Source organism: Staurois parvus, unplaced genomic scaffold (assembly GCF_062004578.1).
Source record: "Staurois parvus isolate SC_StPar_1 unplaced genomic scaffold, SC_StPar_1.0 ptg000928l, whole genome shotgun sequence".
NCBI lineage: Eukaryota > Metazoa > Chordata > Amphibia > Anura > Ranidae > Staurois > Staurois parvus.
The window spans coordinates 246,464-272,843 of NW_028318724.1; the positions used below are offsets into that span (position 1 = coordinate 246,464).

General features: G+C 40.3%; 1 protein-coding gene across 1 annotated transcript in view; it reads left to right on the forward strand.

Moving 5' to 3' along the window:
* Positions 1–17,122, forward strand: part of LOC149441978 (serpin B6-like) — a 53,543-nt gene extending 36,421 nt beyond the window's left edge. The window contains exons 4-7 of the mRNA XM_089656679.1: positions 2,863–2,977; positions 9,699–9,838; positions 11,889–12,047; positions 14,626–17,122. Coding sequence (XP_089512805.1) covers positions 2,863–2,977; positions 9,699–9,838; positions 11,889–12,047; positions 14,626–15,030 — 819 coding nt within the window. The 3' untranslated portion in view covers positions 15,031–17,122. The remainder of the gene's footprint in view (positions 1–2,862; positions 2,978–9,698; positions 9,839–11,888; positions 12,048–14,625) is intronic.
* The last annotated feature ends 9,258 nt before the right edge of the window (positions 17,123–26,380 follow it).

The following is a 26,380-nucleotide window of genomic DNA, read 5'->3' on the forward strand; positions in this document are numbered from 1 at the left end:
GAAGACATTTTATAGCCTCCAGCACTGGTGTCAATAGATACATTAATAGTTCCCAGCGTTGGTGTCAGTGAATACAATAATAGCCCCTTGCATTGAATCCAAAGAACAAAGGTATACCGCTCAGGCAAACAATCCAGATCAATCCACAACAGGTGCAGGCTCTGGCTCGCCACCACACATGATGCAATATGAAGAAGGGTCAGCCGCACACAGGAGGATAGATGAATATAGTGTATATTTATTGATCCATAGGACACACAAAACACCAGGACATGAATATAGGACCTGTTAAAGCGTTTCACAGGATCTCGTGCTTAATCATGACAAAGAAAACAACAAAAGTGCTGTCTTATATAGGTATTAGTTAATAAAAGAACATGTCCTAATCAGCACTCCTGAATCCTGAGGTTATGCCTACTAATACATTGTAACAAAACAAATAAAACCATTGTATCAAAAATAGTGATCTCAGAGAACAACAAGAAAGGAGGAAAAGAAAAAGGAAAGTGAAGTGGAATAAAAGGAGAAACAAAGAGAGAAAAAGAATGGATAAAAATAATTATGAAAAAATGATAAATGAAAAATAGAATAACATACACAAACAGATAAAAGCGAGTAAATACCCCAAGAAGATATGGGCTAAGAAATCACAGAAAATCACAAAAAAACCCATACATACTCAGACCAGAAAATATCAAAACTGCTGTCTGAATATGTATGTTTTTTTTGTGATTTACTGTGATTTTTTTTCTGTATTTTATCCCAAGTAGACATGCTTTTTGTTTATTTTTTTGTCTGCGTTTTTTGTACGCGTTTTTTGCATATATTATTATTGAAATTTTGATTATTTACAAATGTGGCTTCTTAGCCCATATCTTCTTGGGATATTTACTCACTTTTACCTGTGTTTGTGTATGTCATTCTATTTTTCATTTATAATTTGTTCATAATTATTTTTATCCATTTTTCTTTTTCTTTGTTTCTCCTTTTATTCCACTTCACTTTCCTTTTCCTCCTTTCTTGTTGTTCTCTGAGATCACTATTTTTGATACAATGGTTTTATTTGTTTTGTTGCAATGTATTAGTAGGTGTATCCTCAGGATTCAGGAGTGCTGATAAGGACAGGTGTTCTTTATTAATTAATACCTATATAAGACAGCACTTTTGTTGTTTTCTTTGTTATGATTAAGCACGCTATTGTGTGAAACGCGTTACCAGGCCCTGTATTCATGTCCTGGTGTTTTGTGTGTCCTATGAATTAATAAATACACACTATATTCATCTATCCTCCAGTGTGCAGCTGACCCTTCTTCCTATAGCCCCTAGCATTGGTGTCAGTGAAAGCCATATCCCCCAGTACTGGTGTCCGTGGATGCAATAATAACCCCCAGCATTGGTATTAGTGTATACAATAAAAACCACAGCATTGATGTCAGTGGATGCAGCAATATCTCTCAACATTGGTGTCAGTGTGTATGCAGTAATAACCCTCAGAACTGGTGCAGGTGAGTGCAATACTAGCCCCCAGCATTGGTGTCAGAAGATGCAATAACACAGTGGAACCCTGCTTTCCCAGAGGGACACCATCCACCAGGAGTACACAGGGCAACCCCCACGGAGAAAGGACCCACCCATTTCCAGCCTCATAACTTACAGAGGAGAGATCACCCATTACCAGATGACATCCAGATTTTTTACACACAAAAGCGCAATTATTATGCGCGTCTGGTGAGTGCGCATTGCTTATCGTTACCACACGGTTACCGGACTCCTGTGTCACCTGAGCACCTAAATATTATATGATTTACACATCATTGATCTTGGTCCACTTTTACTGTTTGAACTTTTTATATATAAGGAGATCCATATAGGATCATTTTACATATATTTACTACATTGACTTAATAATTTTGATACCATAGCGCTGCACTTTTTTTATATATATTATTGTTTTTAAGGTGATATTGGTTACCTTTTTGTGCTTAGCGGCTTGTCCTTTTTTATATTAAAGGCGCTTTTACTATTCTTCCTATATGGTTCTGATTTACTATCGCTGTTCTCTAGCTGATCTAAAACCGCTTTTGACCTAAAGGGACGCTTTTTGGACGCCATGGACATTTCTCAGTTTCCAGGCAGAAAGAACAGTAAAAATGCAGGCAGGGCACAGGACAAAGCACTCGGGACAAAATGTATGTGAAATGGTTTGATACAGGAATGTTTTACTATGTGATTTTAGTGAATTTAGTGAATGTCACTTTTACAACTTTCAAATTTCCCGCCGTTTCGTCCCCGTATGTCCCAAAGTCGCAGGGAACGGAACCCAGAACATAGATGCCGGCATCCGCCGGAGGACATTGCCGGGGACACTGCAGGAGGGACATCGCGGGAGCACAGGACAAGGTAAGCAGCGCTGTATGGTATTCCCAAGTGTAGCTCGGGGTTACCGCTTGTGGTGCTGAAACTTTACCCCGAGCTACACTCGGGAATACCGTCAGGGAGGTTAATCTATTTTGCTGCTTTTGTATCTGAATGAAGACATCTGAATATACATAACCTTAGTCTTTATAAAAAATCTAGCATTCAGTTCCTTACACACCCTTGTTGAAATAACTAGAAAAAATGTAAACATACAACACAATGAGGGCGATTTACTAAAACTGGAGAGTGCAAAATCAGGTGCAGTCAGCTTCCAGGTTTTATTGTCAAAGTTAATCTGAGCAAGGTGTAGTTAGAAGCTGATTGGTTACCATTCACAGCTGCATCAGATTATGAATGCTCCAGTTTTAGTAAATCTCCTCCAAGGCTGGCAAAATACAGATATTTGCTGTTTTAGATGTTTACTGTTTTATTTTCTCTTCCAAGGCTTTTATGAATTCCAATGTGTGGTACAACTCCAAGCCAGAGAAAGTTGAATTCAAAAATGCACCAAGGGATGCAATGGAACACATTAATAGCTGGCTTAAAGAAAAGAGTGAAGGTAAAATGAATAAACTTATTTTTCAGTACACTTTATTGGAGTATTTTAAAGCAGCTGCATACATTTTTTCCATGTAAGTAACTAAAACTGAGCCTATTAAATAAGACAGTACAAGGGACAGTACGACGGGCAATGGAGATGACCAAATTCCAATAACACATAGGAACTAAATGGAACTTGTTCTTTAACTACGAAGTCTGCAGTTATATTGCTGTAAAACTGCTGTAGGTATGACTCTTATCAGTAAAGATGGTGATAGCCGTATGGATGAGTCCTAGTTTTATGGGGAAAACAACATGAACACAGAGACAGGTAATTACATCATAAATAAGCAGTTCCACTAGGAAGAAACATCACATTATCCAAATATTAAAAAACATACTACCACGTAATGGCAGAGCCACTATTCACAGTATATTATAAAAGAATGGTTGTTGCACCTAGAGTATGTGTGTATAAACAGCATGCAAACAGTGTGCTAACACCCACACTCAATACTTCTCATAAATCCCTTCAGAAGTTCTTCAAGCTTGAGTTAGGATATGTTATAGCAATTCCATCCTTTTACTGGGATTTACTTACAATTTTTCAGAGAAAAATACAGGGTTATACTGCATGAATCCATAAGTACATTACTGGGGTTTATCCTCCCCCTTTTTTCATTCGATTTTTTACCCACATTGCCTTGTATAGGCTCAGGGTTATGTTTCTCTCCACGTGGTAACTGTATTTGCTTATATGCATAGCATGTGATAATATATACCTATGGTACAATTTTTTGAAAATACCTCCTACAGGGAGTGTAACCAATGTGTGGTGCTGCAAATGCTCTAGACTATGGTTGTCACAGCCTTTGCAGCGCATATATATCCAGACCGGTCTTGGTGTGATTTTAAATGGTTTTAGGTCTGTGTGTATTGTCTCATACTGAGGTGATGGTAAACCAAGGCGATTGCCAATTATTAATGTGTAATAAAGCATAATTTTTTGGAAATTTTTCTGAGTATCGCATTCTGTCCATAATGTAGCCGCTTTCCTGTGAATCTCTTTTCACAAATTTCTTTGTTGGTCTGCATATTTTTTGGCTACTGGATGGAAGCCATATATTGGGTGATACAGTAATTTATATTTGAACCTCTAAACTTATTTTTTACTAACTGCCCCATGAAATGCCCCTGTTACCTAAATAGGCTTTTTCTGGTGTGCTTTGTGTGGGCAAGGACACAGGGGCCCCATGATCCCCTATTTCCCGGGGCTCCATGAGTTATCACTCCGCCCCTGGTTGTTAGGTCCTCTTCTCCTTTCAGTGTTAGATAAGACATTTCAATTGGTGTAGTTATACAGTACCTTCGTATTTTAGCTTGGAGCTGGCTGAGAGAAGATACCTTTTCATCTGCAGCTTTAATCCATACGTACTTCTCATGAACATACTTTTGCATTTATTCCCATGATGATGACTCAGACTGTGATGCTGAATGAACCATACATTTCTAGCTGGAATGCCATTATTGGATCTCACAGATTTTCTGACTGAGGTTGCAAGTGACTCAGCTTTACTTTTCATATGATAAATCACTGACACCAATTTAAATTTCAACAATGTCCTGTTCATTTTCCTGTAGTACTGGTGGGGCTTCTTGCTCAGGTTGTTGTTCAGACAGTGCAGAATTCTGTAACTCTTTTGAGACACACTGTAGCTGACAAATATGATTCCTTAACTCAAAGTTCTCATTTTGTGGTCAGGCTTTTTTCCAGTCCATAGCTCATATGAAGTTTTCTCTGTTGCCTTTCCTCTTAAGAGGTTTTGGATATAGCAGGTTGTTATAATTGCCACTCCCTGGCATGCTGTTGGTACAGTATATCCACATGAGAAAGCACACTTATGGAGCTTTTATATATATATATATATATATATATATATATATATATATATATATATATGGTTCATTCTCTCTGCAACACCATTTATTCTGGATGGTATGGTATGGTACAGTAGTCTGAAATACAATTCTTGCTTCCTTAACATGGCTTGTGTTTCACCACTTGTGTACGTGGCGCCATTATCTGTTTAGAGTATTTTAGGCAATTTGCCAAATTTGTTGTTTACTTGGGAAAGAAATTGTTCAAATGTGATTTGATTCAACCCATTTTACAAGACGGGTCTTACTATCTGGTGAGAATTTAAGAGATTGGTGAGAAGACCACTTGAAGAGGATTGTTGATTAAGGAACTTTGCACATGTGGATATTCTAGCGGTGGGAATAAGGATTATCATTTTGAGACATTTTTGGGGAAAGAAGGATTTCAGCAGCTGGGATAATACTCTTTGTGGGAGACGATTATAGGTTTTCATATAACGCATGTGCTGATTTGCACAGTGGTATTTGATCATCATGGATAGTAAGGGTCCTTATGCCTCCCCCATTGTGACAGTGAGAAGGAAATGCTGATCCATCCACCTATGTGTAAATTACAGAACTCTGAATTGGAGGACAATCTTTGATCAGTATACACTGCCCAGAAAGGAAAGTAGCTCTAGAGGCTTTAATTGGAAATTGTTGGTTCACTGAGCTAGACCTACAGAATTCAATGGCCCCTGAAGCTCCTTTGGGCTTCTATCAATTTACTTTCTTGCCTCACATGCTGGTATTACATTGTCTAAAAGAAGAGGAATGAAATTGTCAGCAGACAAATGCAAGTTCTGCAGGTCATCGGTCACCTATCTGGGTCTCATCGTCTCTGCTGAAGGAGTGGCCACTGATCCAGCCGAAGGCAAAGCAGTGGTGAACTGGCCTCAGCCTCAGAATGATACAGAGTTATGTTCTTTCTTTGGATTTTGCAGATACTACCTCAGGTTTGTAGAAGGGTATTCAAAAGTAGCTAAAGTGTGCAGTCAAGGAAATCGAAGGAGGTCTTCCAAAAATCCTTTTGGGGATCTCTGGACTTCTTCATGTGAAAATGCTTTTACTCAACTGAAGAAGAACCTGACAGAAGCTCCAGTCTTATGCTGATGCCCAGAAGCCATATGTGCTACATGTGGATGTTAGCTTTGCAGAATTGGATGTAGATATGCACCAAGAGTATCCAGCTGGGCTATGACCAATACTCTTCTTTAGCCGTACCCACACTTCTAGTGAGTACAACAACCCAAGCTTTAAGTTATGGTCAATAGGCCAGCGTTAATAAGTTACATGATTATCTGTATGATTATCCGTAATGAGCTATGTAGTAAGAATTGATAATAATCCTTTCATGTATGTCCTAACCACAGCCAAACTGAATGCCCATAACATCACTGGCTGGCTTCTTTATCTAATTATCAATTCATTCTGAAGTACAAACCTGGCCCAAGGAATATTGGAGCTGATGCTCTATCTAGATGTTGAGGATTGGCTTCTGGCACTGAAAACAGTAGATGGGAAGATCTCCCTGGTCTTGGTGTTGGGGCTCTGTGTTCTATGGCTGCAATAGTTAAAGATCAAGTGGCCTTTTCTGAAATGTGGCTGATAAAATCCATAGGAGGTGGACCAGAAGCCATGCCAGACATGTTTGCCTATTCTGGGACATTGAAATCTTGAATAAAGGCCCACTATTCCACTTTGTGAAGGTTCTGGTTCTCCTATTTACCTACAGGTTTAGCTCAATATCCTGTTTGGGAGGGCCATTTCTAATTTTTTGGGAAAATAATAACAACACGATGTCTAAATATGGCCTTGCTTGTGCTATGCAAACAAAACCTTATTTGTAAATTTTTTCAGGGTCATATTTACTTTAAGAAATGTGGTACCAGAGCCTTGATCTGCAGTGCTACATTGTCACATACCACATGTTCTATGACTTTATAGGCATGAACACACAAAAAACAATAATATGTAGAGTCCTAGTGCAAGTTAGGCAGCACAATGCTCCAAGTTCAATGCTCAACTTTCACAATAGTAGCTTGTACGCAGGTTGTAATTTAGCCTAGATAGGTGCTGCCCAGGACGGGTGGGTCAGGGTTAACTCTGTTCTTGGGTTTTCCCTTGGTGGGCTTTTGGGGTTTTGGGTCTGACCCACTGGTCTTGAGATGATATATAAGGACAGTGGTCCAGAGCCCAGAGAGTTCCTCTGCTGCTATCACCATTGGGGTCCTATGTTGTCACTGTTTCAGGGGTTCATATCCAGGATCACCTGCCTCTGGGAGCCTCCAGCCATGTAGGGAGACTAATGCAAACTATAGTCCACCCTGAAGATGCCAGCTGCTGGATTCTGCAAAAAATGGACACTGCCACATTGTCAGGGCAGGAGCTGTGGAATGGACAGGCAGGCCTAATGGCAGGGTCACGCACCAACTGACGACAACCACCACCCACAGACCGGAGTTCCTCAGGGTGCGGAGTCTAAGCCCCAGGCTGCCCTTCACCAGGACCCCTGATGGTGGGGATGGACTTGACACAGCCAGGGACTAGGTCGCGGCCCCCGAGAAACCCCAGCTGTGGTAATGGCCACCACCAATGGTGTCTAGCTGATAGGAACCAGATAAGAACGATAGTGTAGTCGGACAGGCCGGGTCGATAACAGCGGGACAGACAGTACAGAACGGTAGACAAGAATACACAGGTCACAAGCTGGGTTCAGCAACGGGAGGTCAGATAAAGGGATAAGGCTGAGAATAGTCTTAGACAAAGCCAAGTCAGTTTCCAGGAGAGCCACGAAAGTAGAACAAGAGCTTGCAACAACACAAACATACAGGACACGAATGCAAATAGCAAGTGCAGACAACAGGCTTAAATGTGCTCAACCCCACCCCTCTGTAGGATGGACCACAGAGGCCTGAAAGCATAAAAGGCTCCCACCATGCTTTGCAGAAACCCAAGATGGATGCCAGCACATAGAGCAGCATAACCTCTGGGAAAAGGTAGGACCTTGACACACATATGCAATTTGACTTTGTAGGTATGCCAGGGCAGCACACAAGCCTGAAATAGGGTTTAGGGATGTAGGGAAAAAAGTGTTTCTGTGTACTTTGTAAATGTTGAAATATTTCCCTTGCATTCTGAAAGGTCTGAAGATATTAAAGGAGTGTAAAGTAAGTAACTGGCACCACACATAGTTTAAAGCTCTTGGTAAACAGCACTCTGGAGTATGAAGACAGAAAGTGGTTACAAGGGGTAACAGAAGCTAACAGTCAGCCAAGCAGGCTGTCATAAGTGTGTGCCTGTGTCAGGTGGGATAGCCTCCCGCAGAGAGGGAGATGTTGTCAGCACTCTTTCAAGAGTGATCCATATCCAGTAGCAACTGGAGCAGATCAGCACTGCAGACGATCAAGAGTTAAGTGAGAGCACGTAAGGAGCCCACGCTAGGGGCACAACGGGGTTCCGTTCTGCTACTGGGAATGAGGTAGTGTATATGCTGTACAGGTGCAGAGGGCATAGGCTCTGCATTTCCTTCCTTAATGCAGCGCATGAATTAGTGCTGTATATTAACATCAAAAGAGTTTATGTGTCCGTTCAAACAAAGGTACCCCATGTGCAGGAGAGTGACCCATATAGGGTGCCTAGCGTAGCCCAGAAGAACCCACCCCGGGGTAGGCCTCCTATGTAACCCACACTTGGCACCCAACGAGGAGGGGAACATGGAGGAAGCCTAGCGTAGCCCAGAAGAACCCACCCCGGGGTAGGCCTCCTATGTAACCCACACTTGGCACCCAACAAGGAGGGTAACATGGAGGAAGCATCAACCATCTAGCCTTGAAACAAGCAAAATTAATTTTTTCCTAAAAATACCCTGTAAATCTCTTGTTTTGAGTTCCCTCGTGTATGATCTAAGGCTCAATATATCATCTGTTTGTCCTCCGAGTGCCAAACCCTTTGCTTGCATGGAGCCATCATGCTCAATGCAACAGACTGTAACCCTATGTCATCTATAGAAGCAAGGCTACATCCCATTGGCCATAATCAATAACCACAGACTGATTTCTATGCACCCAGCCAGTCAATCATTAGCACCTGAAAGACATGTACTTGCAATGTACATGCAAAATAGCATGATTTTGAGAGGGTAACACCAAATCACATCTTATTTGCATTTGAGTTTCCTTTTTTATGTGTTTTCATTTCGTTTTGTTTGTATTGTCCATCCATCTTATAAAATATATTGGTCACATACAAGGCCAGATACAACTTAAAGTGCACCTGTGCACAGACAATGGACATATTATTAACAAACAGTTCAATAGCCTTAAAACAAGTTACCGAACCCTCTAAAGCTGCTTATACTGTGAAGTACTCCATTCTCACTGATCCAAAAACATCCTAAAAGATGAAAGCAAAAACTCCAAAGTTTAGGCTTTAGTCAGTTTCTAACAGTTTTAGAACACCCAATTTACAAAGCTTTAACACAAAGATAAAAATCTTTATTTCAGCCATGTGGCTGTAATTTTCAAATCCTACTGAAAAAATTTAACTTTCAAAATAAGAACTCTTTTCCTGGTATGTTAGCTTTGTGAATTGAGCCCCTGTTTGTTTTTATTAGAGGAATAGAAGGCTGCTATGGTCTGCTCTCCTTAGAAACCAACTCAGATGTCTGTGCCTCTGTTGTGAATTTTGAAAATGAATTTCCAAAATCACAATCTCTACAAAAACCCTACATTTTCTGAACTTATCAATGCACTGTAGGTTGCTAACAGGTGTGGTGTACAATGAGACCTGCAAAAATTAATAAATGTTTTTATTTTCTTTAGGAACTTTTCAAAATATGTCTGAAACATTAATATCTAATAACACAAAGATTGTAGTAGTTAACACAGCATATTTGATAGCAAACTGGACCCAGAACTTCCCTAAACGTAAGACGAAAAATGAAAAGTTTACCTTGAGCAATGTAAGTAATGTTTTGTGGTTTGCTGGAGATGAGTAAATAAAACTACATTTTTTAATATATATTTTAATGTATTATATTTTTTAATATAATAAAAGTTTTTTATATAGTTTGGTTTTTTTGGTAGCATCTTTAATGGGTCTAGATTAGACCTGTTAGGATGAGATTATGTATATATATATATATATATATATGTATATATATATATATATATATATATTTAATTTTTATTAGGTTTGGTTGATATTAGCCATAATGCAATTTTGCTAGCATTCACATATACTGAGATGCGGCTCCGGTAAAATGGAGGAGCCAGACACTCCCCCTGAGCAATCTCCTTGAGAGTATAAATGGAAGTCACGCCAGCCAATGCGCTATCCTGCAGAAGCCACGTGACAGTGCACCCATAACATTTGGGAAATCGCTTGATGTGATCTTGGAGCATGTGAGTGATATATTCGGTTTTGTAAATTTTAATAAATCAGCATATTGCACTATGGAAGGTTCTCTTTTTTATCTATTCATGGCCCTGACATCTTATTGCTGAGTCTTTCCATTAAATGGTGGTGTGGATATCGTATTAACAGAGGAGCTACTGTGGGTGGAGCCATTGGGATAAAAGATCTATATTGATGATAGAGAGTCCAATCGGTGTGGAACATCACTACATGATTTGTGGCCCCTAGGGGTCAGGTGAAGGAGGTGAGGAGGCACTCTAGCCACTGGAGGATTTAAGCACTAGAGTGACACGTTTTTGATTAGAGCACAGATCTGAAGTGGAGAAAGAAGAAACACACATTTTTTTACATTTATTATATTTATTTATTTCACAAGAGAGTGTTAGCATGCATTTTTCACTTTATTATATAGCATGTTTATGATTGATTTTTACACTTGTACTTTTATGTAGTGATTGTTCACTGAGCACATTTTTATTTAAGTTGTACTTTATATATATATTATGTGGGGGTAGCTCAGGTGGGGGATCTCCTTCCCTGGGAAAAAGGTAGACCGCACAGCAGGCTTTCGTCAAAATCTGACTGGTTGTCAGTTTTATTTAAAAAGGTTTACAGAAAATATCAAAATAAACAAAAACATCAAAATAAACCCTTGCCATCCAGGCACTAACTAAACAGAAGATGTTCCTCTCTCAGAGGTGAAGGGCTTCTCCCTGTCACCAAAAACAAAACAAATGCAAACCTTTTCTTGTAGGTATAGTACACACACAGCTCTCTCAGAATACCTCTCTGAGTCCCAGGCCACGAGCGACTCCTTGCTCCAGCCCTGCCCTTTTTATACCACCTGTTGGTGGTCATCAGTGGAGCCCAAACTCTGGTCCGGACCCACCTGCTTAACTGTGGCCCCGAAAACCCGGAGTGGACTCCACCTAAACTGTCAGGTATGAGCATATGCGAGGTGACACATAGCGTCCCTCTATCACCTCGCCGTTCATCCTGTCACAATATATATATATATATATATATATATATATAAATAATGTGATTTGTGAGCACTGGTCACTTTATACACACTGAGTGCGTGCACTATTCTGTACCTATTCCAGCCTCTTGGTGGCAGACTTGTTTTTTCTGTTTGTTTACACATTTACTCATTCTAATTACAGCTGTACTCAGAAATATTCCCAATCATGTGCAGATGAAACAAAAAGAACGGGAATTCATTTTTCACATGATTGGACGGTTGAAGTGAATCTTCTTAAGTGTAGAATCTAAACTTCTTTAGTAAATCAGTCTCACTTTTCCAATCATGTGCAGATGAGATTAGTAAACAGGGATTTTTTTTCACATGACCGGAAAACTGAAGTGGAAAATTCACACAACCTGATTGTGTTTCTTGATGAAGGAAGATTCACCACAGAAGTCCTGATAAAGAACAAAAAGCAATGTTTTCTTTTTGTAGCTATTCAGTTAGAGTGAGAGATTTTAAAATAAGTATAGCTGCTGCTCAGTGCTTTCCCAGACTATGTACTGTATGCTACCAGCACAAAGATTCATGTCATATATTCATGAGATTTCAATTTTATATGTTGCAGAATGAAAAAGTACCTATACAACTGATGTCTGCACAGGGGAAATTTAATCTTCGAACTATAGCTGACGAGAAGCTGAGTATCCTCGAGCTTCCTTATGGAAAAACAAAGGATCTCTGTATGTACATAATACTGCCAGACAAGAGCGATGATCTATACAAAGTAAGTGTTTGTCAGTAACAGAACAGTTTCATCCAGACTTGGAATTCCCAATTTGTACAGGAGAAGGAAAACCCAGAACTGCTGGGCATGAAGAAACAACAATTTTTCCCTTAGATGCGTTTTAATATATATATATTTATTCATTTCAGGTACTTATATAGCACCGTCAATTTACACAGCGCTTTTATATATATATTATACATTCACATCAGTCCCTAACCCTCAAGGGGCGTACAATCTAAGGTCCCTAACTCACATTCATACATACACATACTAGGGACAATTTAGACAGGAGCCAATTGACCTACCAGCAGGTCTTTGGAGCATGGGAGGAAACCGGAGTACCCAGAGGAAACCCACGCAGGCACAGGGAGAACATGCAAACTCCAGGCAGGTGGTGCCATGTATGTATATATATATTGTGTGGGGGTAGCTCAGGTGTGGGGGGGGGGGATCACCTTCCCTGGGAAAAAGGTAGTCCAAACAGCAGGATTTCTTAAAATCTAACTTGTCAGTTTTATTTACAAGGTTGAAAACATCAAAACAGAAAATAAATCCTCTCCATCCAGGCACTAACTAAACACAGAAGATTCCTCTCTCAAAGGTGAAGGGCTTCTCCCTGTCACCACCAAAAATGAAAACAGAATGCAAACCTTTTCCTTGCTTGTATAACACAAACTTTCATCCACATCTCACTCAGATATGAGTCTCTGAGTCCCAGGCCAAGAGCAACCACTTGCTTCAGCCCTGCCTGATTTATACCACCTGCTGGTGGTCATCAGGGGACCACAAAATCTGGTCCGGAGCCACCTCTGCCACAGTGGCCCAGAAAACCCAGAGTGGACTCCACCTTATTCTCCCAGATATGACCGCATGCGAGGTGACATATAGGGGTTGATTTACTAAAACTGGAGAGTGCAAAATCTGCTTAATTGAACAAGCTTAATTGAACAAGCTGAAGTTAGAAGCTGATTGGCTACCATGCAGAGCTGGACCAGATTTTGCACTCTCCAGTTTTAGTAAATCAACCCCATAGCGTCCATCGATCAGCTTGCCTTTCATACTGTCACTATATATATATATATATATATATATATATATATATATATATATAAAATATAATAATGACAGACAGACAATCCTCTTAAGGTGAGTGTGCCATTGGGAGCAGCATTAAAGTGAACCTGTTGCTTTATCATCCCAGGTAAAACAAGAAGTCCTTCCTTGCAGTAGGGCTGCACCCACACAGCAAAGGTTACCAGCTTGTTTCTATCTAGGAAATGCAGTTTTACTGACTTGATTCTCCACTCCCCTTGCAGCCGGCGCTTCACCAAGCTCTGACAGTAGACTGTCCTTTGATGTCCTCACAACCAGAGCAGGTCTATGGACTCTGCATTAGTCTTGATGACATCATAGGACCTTGGATGGCTGGAGCCTAGATGAAAAGATGCTATAAGGAGCAGTCTAGCTGCATGGAGGAGACTGTGGGAGTGGAGGATAAATCAGGTAAGTAAAACTGTCCTACCCAGGCCCACTAGACACAACAGAGCAGTTAACTCTTGAAGTGTGCATCAGGGGCGGACTGACCATTTGGAAACTTGGGCACTGCCCGAGGGCCCGGGGTCAGTAGGGGGCAATGCTAACTTTTACATTCAAACACACTGCAGCTCAAACACATGCATTCAAGCAAAATGGCTGTGTCTGACCGACTTGCAAACATGTTGGTAGGTGCAGTCAGTTTGTCTGCCACTAGATGGCTCTGTTCTCAATATAGTATGGTCAGGGGAAAGCTGTAATTAGGTGTTAGTTCCCCTTTTGGAGAAATCCCTCCTCTAGTGCCCACATAAACATCAGTGGTAGGTGATGCCCAGGGTAGATGGGGCAGGGGAGTGAGATACCCAAGAGCTGGTAAGATATAGTCTCCTGCAGTGCCGACCTAATGGGCCATGTGCAAGGCTGAAGTCCCAGGTGAGGTGGTACAGAACATGGAAGGAATTGTTGTAGCTGCCCTGTCTCCCGCTGACCTTCTTCTGCAGGCCCTGTAGTGTGGTGCATATGGTCTGGGAGGCCAGGACAGAGTGCTTTATGTGAGTAGTGGTTAAGCCTGGGAATGAATGCACTATACCCAATAATCTACAACAAAAATAAAAAAAACAGCATTTTTGTTTGCGCGTGATTGGATAATGGAAGTCAGCAGAGCTTCTTGCACTCATTCACTAAGCTTTGGGGAAAATGCCCTCGCATAGTGCAACTACACGTGGAAAATGAACAGCCTATTTGCTTTTAGCAAATCAACCCAACTGAGTTTTCAGCTAATTATTATTATTAATATTATTATACAGGATTTATATAACGCCAACAGTTTGCTCAGCTCTTTACAAAATAAAGGGAGACAATACAGCAACAATACCGTTCAATACAAGAGGGAAAGGAGGGCCTGCTCCTTGACGCTAATAGGTTTACTTGCTTCTATTTATTTCCTAATAATACATATAAACAATTAGAAACCATTTTATAGTATGTTATTATTTATTATTAAGTATATTTTATCTATCTATCTATCCCATTCATCTTTCAGGTGGTGCACAACATGTCTTATGAGAAGCTGACTAACTGGACAAACCCAAAGTACATGAAGAAAAAATATACTACAGTTTTTCTCCCTCACTTTGAAATAGAAAGTGCCTACTCAATGAAAAATACTTTGTTAAGTCTGGGGATGTCTGATGTTTTCAATCATACCAAAGCGAAATTTACAGGGATATCTGAAGAGAACCTATTTGTGTCAGACATAATTAGCTTGGCAACTGTGAATGCAGATGAAGATGGTACAAAGAATGTAGTTAATAATGAAGATCACTTTGGATTTCTGACCTTAATGCTGCCAGAAGCAACCTTTAGGGCAGATCACCCTTTCCTCTACATTATACAGCATAAGCCCACCAATTGCTATGTTTTCTATGGGACATTTGAAAAGCCATGATTTAAACCCATAAACTAGATCTAAAACATTATACCAGTTTTAACAAGTTAATGCAATTTTAAACGTTCTTCTAAATATTTTTTTTAAATTGGAAGCTCTGCTAAAATTATACCTGGTGATACTGCCTTGGGGGTCCTTCTTTAGGCACTTTCTGCTATAGAATGACAACTACTGTCTTTCAGTTGTGCTCCTGCATTGTCACTCTGTCACATACACCTCTGGTGGATGCTATAAGCAGCCAGGCCAGCACACATTGTGCAGGCACGGTACACCATTGACACTGTTGGAAAGCTGGTGTAAAGCAATGATGTGCAGCCAATGCCACAGAGAGTACATAGCAACAAGAAGTGTCTGAAATTGGATTGGAGAGATTAGTGGCACTGAGTTGCAAACTTGGATGGAAAAAAGTTGAAAAAATAGTATTTTATGATAAAAAAAATAAAAAAAAAAACCACAGTAGCAATGCTTAAGTGCATGATGCTTTAGCAAACAGTATGCCATCTGCTACTACTACTCTACTACTACTAACGTTTAGGCCTACTTGAAATTCCTCAATGAGTAGGTTTTTACCCTAATATGAATTTATATACCAGTGCTAAAAGTTACAAATATAATAGTGACACGTAAAATATACACAAAAGTATACAGTTCCCTGTACAAAATGTGATACTTCAAATATGAAACCAAACTTTGAACAGAATGCAATAATAATAATACCACATCCACGTAAGTGCATATATAAAAAGTCTGGCTCTTTTAACCGCAAAAACCACTTCAAATTCAGTGAGCTCCTTCGATCATGTATTAATCCTTCTCGGTGCCCAAAGCAATATGTGGATAAATCTTTTGTCAAATCAATATGACCTCTTATCACTAGGTTGTATATAGAAAAATGCAATATCTCCAATGGTCACCAGGTGCTATTTTCTTCTAACCAGGGTTCAGATGTTAATGTTCCTCAAAGATAGCTCACAGACATCATAGACAAAATACGTTCTCCATAGTGTAGTAAATTGAGAAGATCAAAAAACATGAATCACTCACATTTATAACCATTATCCCACATACATGAAGAGTGCTATAATATCAGTGCATTCCTTTCCCCTTTATTAAACCCCATCAGTGTCCAAGGTAATATGCAGATGGAATTCTCCCCATTTCAATATGACCTCTTAAACCGAAGCCCATTTTACATCTTACACAGCAACGTTATATCTCCAATGGTCCCCATGTGCCACAGTTGTTCAATCGCGACTCAATTGTTCGTCCTCCTCAAAATAACTCACAGGTATCATAGAAAAAAGCACATTTTTCATAGTGTAATAAATTTGTAAAACCACTATTATTAAAAAAATGAATCGCTCACACTTATAACCAATATTCCACACACCTGAAGAATATTTCAAACTCCTTTCCCTACCTTAGTGTCCAGGGCAAAATACAAAAAAACTCACCAGATCAATATGACCTCTTAATACTAAGCAGGTCATTTACATTTGTCCTGTTGCTGTTGGGGACAGTCTGAGGGTGTCGTTGGAGTGTGGCCGCGGTTGGCGGGTTTCTGAGCAGCGGCAGTTAGACTGGTCACTACCTAAGTTGTGGGTTACTACTATGATGAGAAGTTCAAAGTAACAAGCTGAACGACTATTTATGTAGATGACCACTGAATTCTGCTGTGCAGATTTTACTTTACAAGATAATTTCAACTTGTCTAAATGACATGACTGTTGGACTTGCATAATCCCGAGGCTAATACTTACCTACCCCCTTTAAAACACCACCACCCCTTCAAAACCTTTCCCCCCAAATAAACACGCAACTCACTTTTTGGTGTAAAACCGGCCATAGCAGCCATTTATTTAACATAACTCAACATAAATATCTTACAATAACTCAATTGATACCTAACAGTAAATTACCACCTGGGTCCAAGGTCTCTGAAGGCACCATTACTCCCATCACCAACTCGGCTGTATCTACTACTCAATGAAAGGCCCCCAGCCGCTACTACACCGCCTCGGGGACAATACTACTGTTACTTAACCCAGATACAGCCAAATGAACTCCCACATTACCAATATGACCTTTTATTGGGAAGGGACACTGTTGGTTCTATTGACCCTTAGACCCCTGGTCTAAGTTCTCTGTCACTCGTTCTGTCTCCTCAGGCCTGGAGAAGCATTGGTTACAAGTAATCACACATGAGACCGTCTTGTAAGTAACCAAAAACTTCTAATTTATTCCACAACGAAAGCTCTCTTATATAGTACAATATAACGTGCAAGTGAGAATACAAGCATTTACGTCAATCCTGAATAATGATGAGAAGCAAAATTTAATTTTCCCAAGAATAAGGAATGTCTATTACATAAAAACTTATCTGCTACATACAATAGAATCTCGTTAGATACTTTTCAAGGCTGTGAACATGATCTTTCTCAGGCATTGTAATTAGTTATAAGTAACAAACAATTATTTTCTCATGGAACAGAAATATTTGACATTTAATTGTATCATAACAGAAACAGGTGCTTGTTAATACAAAGAAATAGTTGGATACTTTCACCGTCTCTACCAAGGCTAAGCTAAGATAAAAGATAGAAGAATTTTGTGAGTATAGTTCTGTAATACATAACTGACATAGCATATTTTCATTAACTCATTCTGGGTATAATACAAAACAATTAATCAACATGTTAGTACAAAATTGAGTGGGAAAAACAAAATGACAGACCTAAAAGACATACATTTCCCTTCAATCCCCTCTTAAAATCATTATTTACATATATGATTTTCATTCCCCCTTATACAACATAGTTCTTTTTCTGCTTCTTTTTATATTTGGCTAGATAACTGTGGTACTCTTTAGGTTTTGGGTTCAGTGGGGCAGTTTGTTCTTAGATCTCTTCTTCATACATAGTTATACCTATACCTTTGTTCATAAGCTTCTTAATACACGGGAAGATGTAGCAAACCACAAAACCTATGGTAATCAATATAATCAGGATAATAATAGCAAGCTGCACTAGTGTGTTTCCAGCTAGTGAACCACCCAAAATACTGATCCCAAGAGTTGTCTAAGCCGGAGTTCTTCTTAAACTCTATAGACAAGTCTTCGAGTTTCTTTATGGCTAATGTGACTTTGCCATTTGGGCCTGTGTTGTTTAGGAATAGGATATAAATGCAACAAATGTCTACCATGTCTATGTATTTTCATGTACCACTCTTCTCAGCTAGAATCATATCTAGGGCCATCCTGTTCTGGAGTGTCATCTGTGAAATGGCTTCTAATTGTTCAGCAGTTCCCTTTAGGGCATCCCTAGTATAATTAACAAATCTTTTTTTGATTGTAATAAATATAATTTATCCATCAATGTTCTTATTTACGGTGACAATGAAAAATTTAGACTCAAATCCTGCTGCTGCTTGGTTTTTGGCCTTAAATTTGTCTGGAACCCCTCTTGGTACCCCTATGGCATCTATATATACATGGCTAACATCATGTGCAGTATGATACATATTACACAACCAGAATAAGTGGGAGTTATGGGGACATTGTACAATTTTTGGCAGTAATCAATAATAAAGGTGGCAACCTCAGTATTTGATGAATTATACCACAATATGGTGTGGCCTGAGTCCTGTATTATCACCACTTTACCATGGCTAGGTGCCAACAAAATCAGTATAATCAGGAAAAAAATGGCAGAACCATGGCCTAAAATTGGGGAAACAGTTCATCTTCTTCAGGGTCAGGGTTTTCTACCCCCGTTAATACCCCTTTTCCTTGATTGTCCTGTTCAAGGTCAGGGCTTTCTGCCCCCGTTAGTACCTCCTTTCCTATTTCCCTTGGGTCTGGTCCTGGTCCTTTCTCAACCAGCTTTGCTCTGGAAGCATGGATCCAGATGGAACTATGTTCAGTGAGAACTGCTGTTCTGGTTACTGCTACAACTGTAGTTTCTGGTCCATAGACGAAATCCTGCTTTTTCTTGTTTCTTGTCAGCTGTTTCACCACAATACGATCTCCGGCCTGGAACGGGTGGGTATTTTCCTGTAAAAAAAACGGAAATTTGCGGATAATATCGTTCTCTTTTTGTGGGATACATTTCTTGCCATCGGGAAAACACATTTGTGATCACACAAGCTGGTTGTTGTCCTCCCTTTTGTTTGGGGTATGTGTGTAAAGTCAATTTGAAAAAGATATTGTGGGGTGAGACAGGTGTTGATGCATGGCTTTATTTGGGTTGTTTGGGTTACTCCTGATACATGTGATGCATCTTTTCACATAATCTTGTACTAACTCCACCACTTCTGTGATATAAAAATCTTTTTGGAGTTGTTTTAGGGTTGCCTTCCATCCTATATGTCCTATCCCATGGTATTGTGCAATGTATATCGGGGCGCTACACCGTGGGATGCATGGTATCCCCTCTTTGCAGATTAATCCAGTCTTTGGATTCTTCTGTAAAATAGGGTAGCACCAGTCTTTGAGCTCCTTTGTGGAAGCTGACTGCTACAAAGTTGTGATCAATTAGGAATCATCTGGGAAAATGGGGCAAAAAGTGGGTATCTGCAGTAAAACAAATTATTATTGAGCGACCTTTTTTGCTTCATAATCTGCTAGAGCGTTACCTTTTGTTATATCATTGTCCCCTTTGGTATGTGCTCTGCAGTGTATGACAGCAAGTTCCTTGGGAAGTGTGAGAGCCTTGAGCAAATTGGCTACTAGTTGGGAATGGGCAATCTTTTTCCCATCAGCTCCTATGTAGCCTCTGAGAAACCATAATACACCATGGTCATACACTGTTCCATAGGCATATTAGAATCCGTGTAAATAGTGACAGACTGATCTTTGTACAGTTCACATGCTTTAGTGAAAACAATCAATTCAGCAGCCTGGGCTGATTGAAAAAGGGATTTGTCATTTGGCCTAGTGCAGGAGCCATCTATGAAAACAACATCAGCATTTGGGATTGGAATCTTTAATAAATCTAGTCTGGATGAAATATTAGCCTCAATGGATTTGAAACAGTCATGAGCCTCGGGTCCTAGATCGTTTGACAATTTGAGACCCAACAATGCGTTTAGGATCATTGCTGGACCTGAGTTGTTATACTTGATATGCAACATGGGGTTGCTCATCAAGATAACCTCATATCCGCTGAATCATTGGGAGAACATGTGCTGAGTGTGTATATTTCTTAGTAAAATAGCTACATTATGTGTAGTGTGCAATATCATGGGGTGTCCTAAGGTGAATAACATAGACATCTCCACAGTCATAACATAAAATGCCAACACTTTGAGACACGCAGGCATGCCTTGGACCTGAACTGGCACCATTTTTGAGAAAAAAAACTACAGGGCGAAGTCTGCCTCCGTGCTCTTGGGCGAGTACACCAGCCATGGTCTTACAATTGTCCCTTGCATACACATGAAACATTTTTACATAGTCAGGGAGGTCAAGGCCTGGGGCAGTTATCATTACATTTCTCAAATACACATATGCATCAACCATGTCATCTGACCACTTAACAATTTCTGACATTTGCTGGGTTGTGACTTATCATAATAGGAACAGTCAGGTATCCACTGGCGGCAGTAACCAATGGCTCCAAGAAAGGTGAGCATGTCTTTCTTGGTTTGTGGGCGGGCAAGTTTCAGGAGAGCCACAACTCTCTTTGGACTGACTTTCCTTTCCTCCTTTTGTAAACACAAAACCCAGATATTCAACACTTATTTTACACCATTGTAGTTTTCTCTTTGACACTTTGTGTCCACCTTCAAAAAGACATTTCAACAAACTCTCCCCATCCCTCAGGCCGGCCCCCTTAGTGAGACTGCAGAGGCAGATGATATCCGCGTACTGCAGCAGGACTGACCCATAGTCCGGTGTCCACTCCCTCAGAGTGACCTGGAGAACAGTTGAGTAGACTACAGAAAAATCTACAAAAAACCCTGAGACATTAAACAGAAAGCAAAAATGGGCTGTGTCTCTGCATCAACAAGGACGCTAAAAAATGCATTTGCTAAATCAATTACTGAAAAACATTCAGCATCAGACGGTATGGCTGTAAAAAAGACGGAATGTCAAACACCAACAGAACAATATTTTGTAACACAGTCAATGTCCTCTATTTCTAAACATGTAATTATTAATGTGTCTCCTACAGTGAGAAATGAATATCCCTTGATCTGTGTTGCCACTTTGTATCTGGTTCTACCTGCCTGTCCGGGACTGAAAATTTTATCTATTCCTGCTTTATTTGCCAAGTCTACTAATAGGGACCCTGATAATCCTTTAATCTTTAAAAGATTAATCTTTTAATCCTTCAGCAGAAAAAGTTTTCCTCATCCTGTGTGGAATCAGGAATTCCTTGGGTGGGGGTTCAGATTGGTCTTCCACAGCATCCTGGACTGGGACAGGGGATGGAGCTGTGGGTTGGATTTGCTGCTGTGCTGCAATAAAAAATCACGTCCTCTTTGGAGAAGGAAGGATATATTCTGACAGTACGGAGCTGACAGTACAGAGCGGGTCTAGTAACACATAACCACTTATCACTCTCAACAAAAGATAGACAATAAGAACTTAAATATTGACTCTATTTCAATTACTTTGACCCGTTCACTTACCAACCAGGTTCACTTTTTTTCATAAACAAATTATCTTATACTATATGCATTTGATAATAGAAGCAAAGAAAAGAAAGTTGGTTACCCTCAACAGACTAGTTAAGACTCTGTAATTAACCTAGACCCCGTCTAGGTATTTGAAATGTAGACCCCGTCTACATAAATCACCTTTCCTTATCTGAGTCTCCCGGAGACTCAATGAAGTATTCCCAGAATACTCCTGTCACAGTTCAGAGATCGAGAGTTAAGTCAGAGCCCACGGACAGCCGGACAGACAGACAGATTTTGTATATCTTACCGGGTGACCGCAAACGGGTTGACCTCCCAATCTCGGTGGGACCTCCAATTGAAAGGTTGTCCATAGCCCCTGGCTATCAGTCTTTATAGTCGGTTTCAGGTACGGACGCGTCGGGGAGATTGACTTCATCTCAGAAGAGAAAGACAACAGACATACACATACACACAGTGATAGGTAAAATCAATCTCTCAAGTTTATTATCGGGAAGGAAGGTCTATTTACAATATCTACAATAACGTGACTATTACTATCATAACCTTTATAATGTATCAGCAAACCACATTTACACAATGTACATGTCATTACATAGACCTCCCAGTTGGTGTCACCATGCGTTCACCTTTCTCAGGTCAACAACCAATAAGGTCTAGCTGAGAGGGTGGTGCGTCTTACACCTTCTGACAATAGGTCTTCAGTGATTTCGGTCTGTACACTTACCACCCAGACTTACTACTCATACAAAACAAATTATCTTATACTTCTATATGTAGAAAATAATAAACTTTAGACACAGAATGAGTGACTATAGGCAATCTCCCTGAGATTGCTTAGTCTCCCTGAGACAATTTTACTAACACTCCCGGAGTGTTCTGCTCCCAGAGCACATATTGGCTTAAATGGATATCGGACTAATCAGAGCCTCCCAGTTTCCTTGTATCCAACTTGTACAGGTTATATAGAAAATAATTCTACTTACCGGACAAGTGGATGGTCACTGAGCGGGTGATGCCGATATCCCGGACGAGCCCCCAAAACTGTTGGTTCTATTGACCCTTAGACCCCTGGTCTAAGTTCTCTGTCACTCGTTCTGTCTCCTCAGGCCTGGAGAAGCATTGGTTACAAGTAATCACACATGAGACCGTCTTGTAAGTAACCAAAAACTTCTAATTTATTCCACAACGAAAGCTCTCTTATATAGTACAATATAACGTGCAAGTGAGAATACAAGCATTTACGTCAATCCTGAATAATGATGAGAAGCAAAATTTAATTTTCCCAAGAATAAGGAATGTCTATTACATAAAAACTTATCTGCTACATACAATAGAATCTCGTTAGATACTTTTCAAGGCTGTGAACATGATCTTTCTCAGGCATTGTAATTAGTTATAAGTAACAAACAATTATTTTCTCATGGAACAGAAATATTTGACATTTAATTGTATCATAACAGAAACAGGTGCTTGTTAATACAAAGAAATAGTTGGATACTTTCACCGTCTCTACCAAGGCTAAGCTAAGATAAAAGATAGAAGAATTTTGTGAGTATAGTTCTGTAATACATAACTGACATAGCATATTTTCATTAACTCATTCTGGGTATAATACAAAACAATTAATCAACATGTTAGTACAAAATTGAGTGGGAAAAACAAAATGACAGACCTAAAAGACATACATTTCCCTTCAGACACCCATACCTACGATGGGCCTAACCCATAATTCCTCAACTTGTCACTCCACCACCGCCTTCAAAGACCCATCGACCCCTGCCAGCTGCCATGACAAACGAACAAACACTTCAGGACACAACAGCTATCCTGAACCTTGAACAAACGCCATGAACCCACAGAAAACAAACACCACGAACAACCACCAAACAACAAAAACAACACCAGAACAAACACAATGACAAAACTATAACCAACACAACAAACAGAATACAAACCAACTTCAGGGCGGGAGGGCGGGAGAAACCACCTCCGTGATGGCACAAGCTCCGACTGACTCCGACAAGACACAACCCCCCAATTCAAAACCTGCAAGACCACCCACAATGCTGCCTACACCAATCAAGTAAGTAACCACCCCCCATCCCCTTTCCCTTGCCTATACTCCACCCAAATTACACTCTCTGCCTCGTCTGCACGCCCCAGTCATGCTGGCCCTCCCTTATACTTCGCTCAGTCCAGGCCCTGACTGAACTGTCAGCATCTTTAACTCAGGTCCAGCAAGGACAAGTGCAAGAAGACTTTGTTGAAAGCCACACTGCAAACATGGTGGATCCTTTATCTGGTGCCTCATTCCTGTCATTGTGATGGTTCCCTTGCTGGATGGCTGAACATCTATGTTACCTGATCTATAACCCCCTGCTGGATGGATGAGGAATGTCACCTGGAGAGAGATGACACGCTAATCACCTGTCCTGCTGCTGGTTTGCCAGATGATCTTTGCCTTTTCAGATCCAGATGACCAGGAGTGGTCTGACAACTCAAAGGCGCATACATTTGCACTATCTGGTTAGTGCAATACTTACTCATTCACAGTCACGGGAGGCACGGATTTCACCCATGCTTGATCAGTGGACATTTTATTACCATTATGTGTGATTTGACAGTTATTTTCCACATGTCACTTATTGCACTTTAAACATAATTTTTCTGGACGTTTTTCACTTGCCATTACCTAAGCGCTCCACAGCGCATTTATATGAATATATGTTTTATTATTTTTTACTCTAATTTCTGAATATAGCGCTGCATTGTTTGACAGGTCATTTACAGCAAGATGTCATCAACAACAGCCACCAGATGCCACTCCCAACCCCCAGGATATGCATCTTCCACAATGCGGCTCACAGATTTCATAAAGAAAAATGCATATTCTCCATAGTGAAGTACCGTATTTTCCGGCGTATAAGACGACTTTTCATACTAAAAAAAATCCCCCAAAAATCGGGGGTCGTCTTATACGCCGGGTATACGCCGGAAAACTGTCCATCCCGGGAGCTGAGGTAATATGGAGGGCACATCTTCAACATCCCTAAGTGAAAGATTGCCAATAATTAATTTATTTAATCAATAAATAATTTCCCCCGCTGGATGTAGCTTCTTTATCTTCGGCTGGATGTGCCGCTGGAAGCCCTATGTACCTTCGGCTTCAGAACGTCTCTGTGCTGACACTGTCCCGCACTGAGCCAATCACGGTAAGCCTGCTCGGATTGGCGAAGGTTGAATAGACCGCCTCTCTAACTCAGCCAATCCGAGCAGGCTTTTTATGCATACGAATTATTGTGATTGGCTGAGCGCAGTTCATACAGTGTCAGCACAGGGACGTTCTGTAGCCGAAGCCAGAGTATTATAGAGTACATCCAGCGGCTTCAAAAGGTAAATACGATCTTATATTCTGTATGTAGCCAAATCTACAAGCATATCCAGTGGGCTAAAATGTAATAATGGGGACATTATGTACGGTATGTTTATACACTGTATTCTAGTAAAAAGCCTGCTCAGATTGGCCAGAGTCAGAGAGGCAGTCTATTAAAACCTTTGCCAATCCAAGCAGGCTTGTTGTTATTGGCCTTCCATTTATCAATGTATGTTATGTTCGAAAAATGTAATTCAATAAAAATTTATTTAAAAAAAAAAACTGGTGTTGCCTCGGAAGTGGGGGGTAGTCTTATACAGCAAGTATAGGCCAAAACCTATGTTTTAACTGTAAAATTAGGGGATCGTCTTATACACCTAGTTGCCTTATACGCCGGAAAATACGGTATGTCAATAAAACCCCCTTTTTTAAAAAGTGTATGCCACTCACATTTAAAATATAATGCCTCACAGTTTTAGAGCTCCAGACGGTTTTGGTAATGCAGGATACATCACTTCCGGGCAGAGGCAGACTGACAACTCATGGGGCCCCCGGGCACTAGGGGATCATGGGGCCCCTGTGTCCTTGCCCAAACTCAAAAAAGCCTATGATAAAGGTACCAGGGGCATCTCATGGGGCCCCCTACTGACCCCGAGTTTCCAAATGGTCAGTCCGCCCCTGCTTCCTGGTTCCAGGCACAGTGTATGACGTCACTTCTTCCTCAACGCATTTCATCACAGGGGACTTTCTCAAGAGGGAGCAAAAACACAAGGTTATATGTTTTTGCTTGGTATCATTTTTCCTACAAGCTGTAAAATTAGAGTGTAAATCAGAAAAGGCATGTACCATATACCTCATACAGTATAGTTCCGAACAACATATTTTCTCTCAATAAAGTGACATTATACTCAAAAAGTCCCCTCTATCGCTCCCAGGCTCCTCCAAATCTCTAAATGCCTTTTTTGCTATCATGATCTGACTTCCTGATTACATTCTTTTCCCATGGTCCTGTTGTATGGAAGAACATAGCCACCCTCATTTGCGCATTCACAAGATGGACTAAGAACTATGGACTATGAACTATGTGGATAGAGCAGGCACATGACCACAACTAATATGGCCTGCTTGTTCCAAACAAAGAGAAATGAGGGGGAAAAGGAGATGTTTAGAAATATTTTAATGAAAATTAGATTACAGGGCCATTAAGTAGCTCCCTGTGTTGAAAGGGTGTTAATAGAAGTTTTTTTTTTTGCAACATGCTCAGGTCAAAGCTCCAATCTCTTGAAGCATCCTGCACCGTGTCAATGAAAAACCCAGAGGCTTAATTGGTAC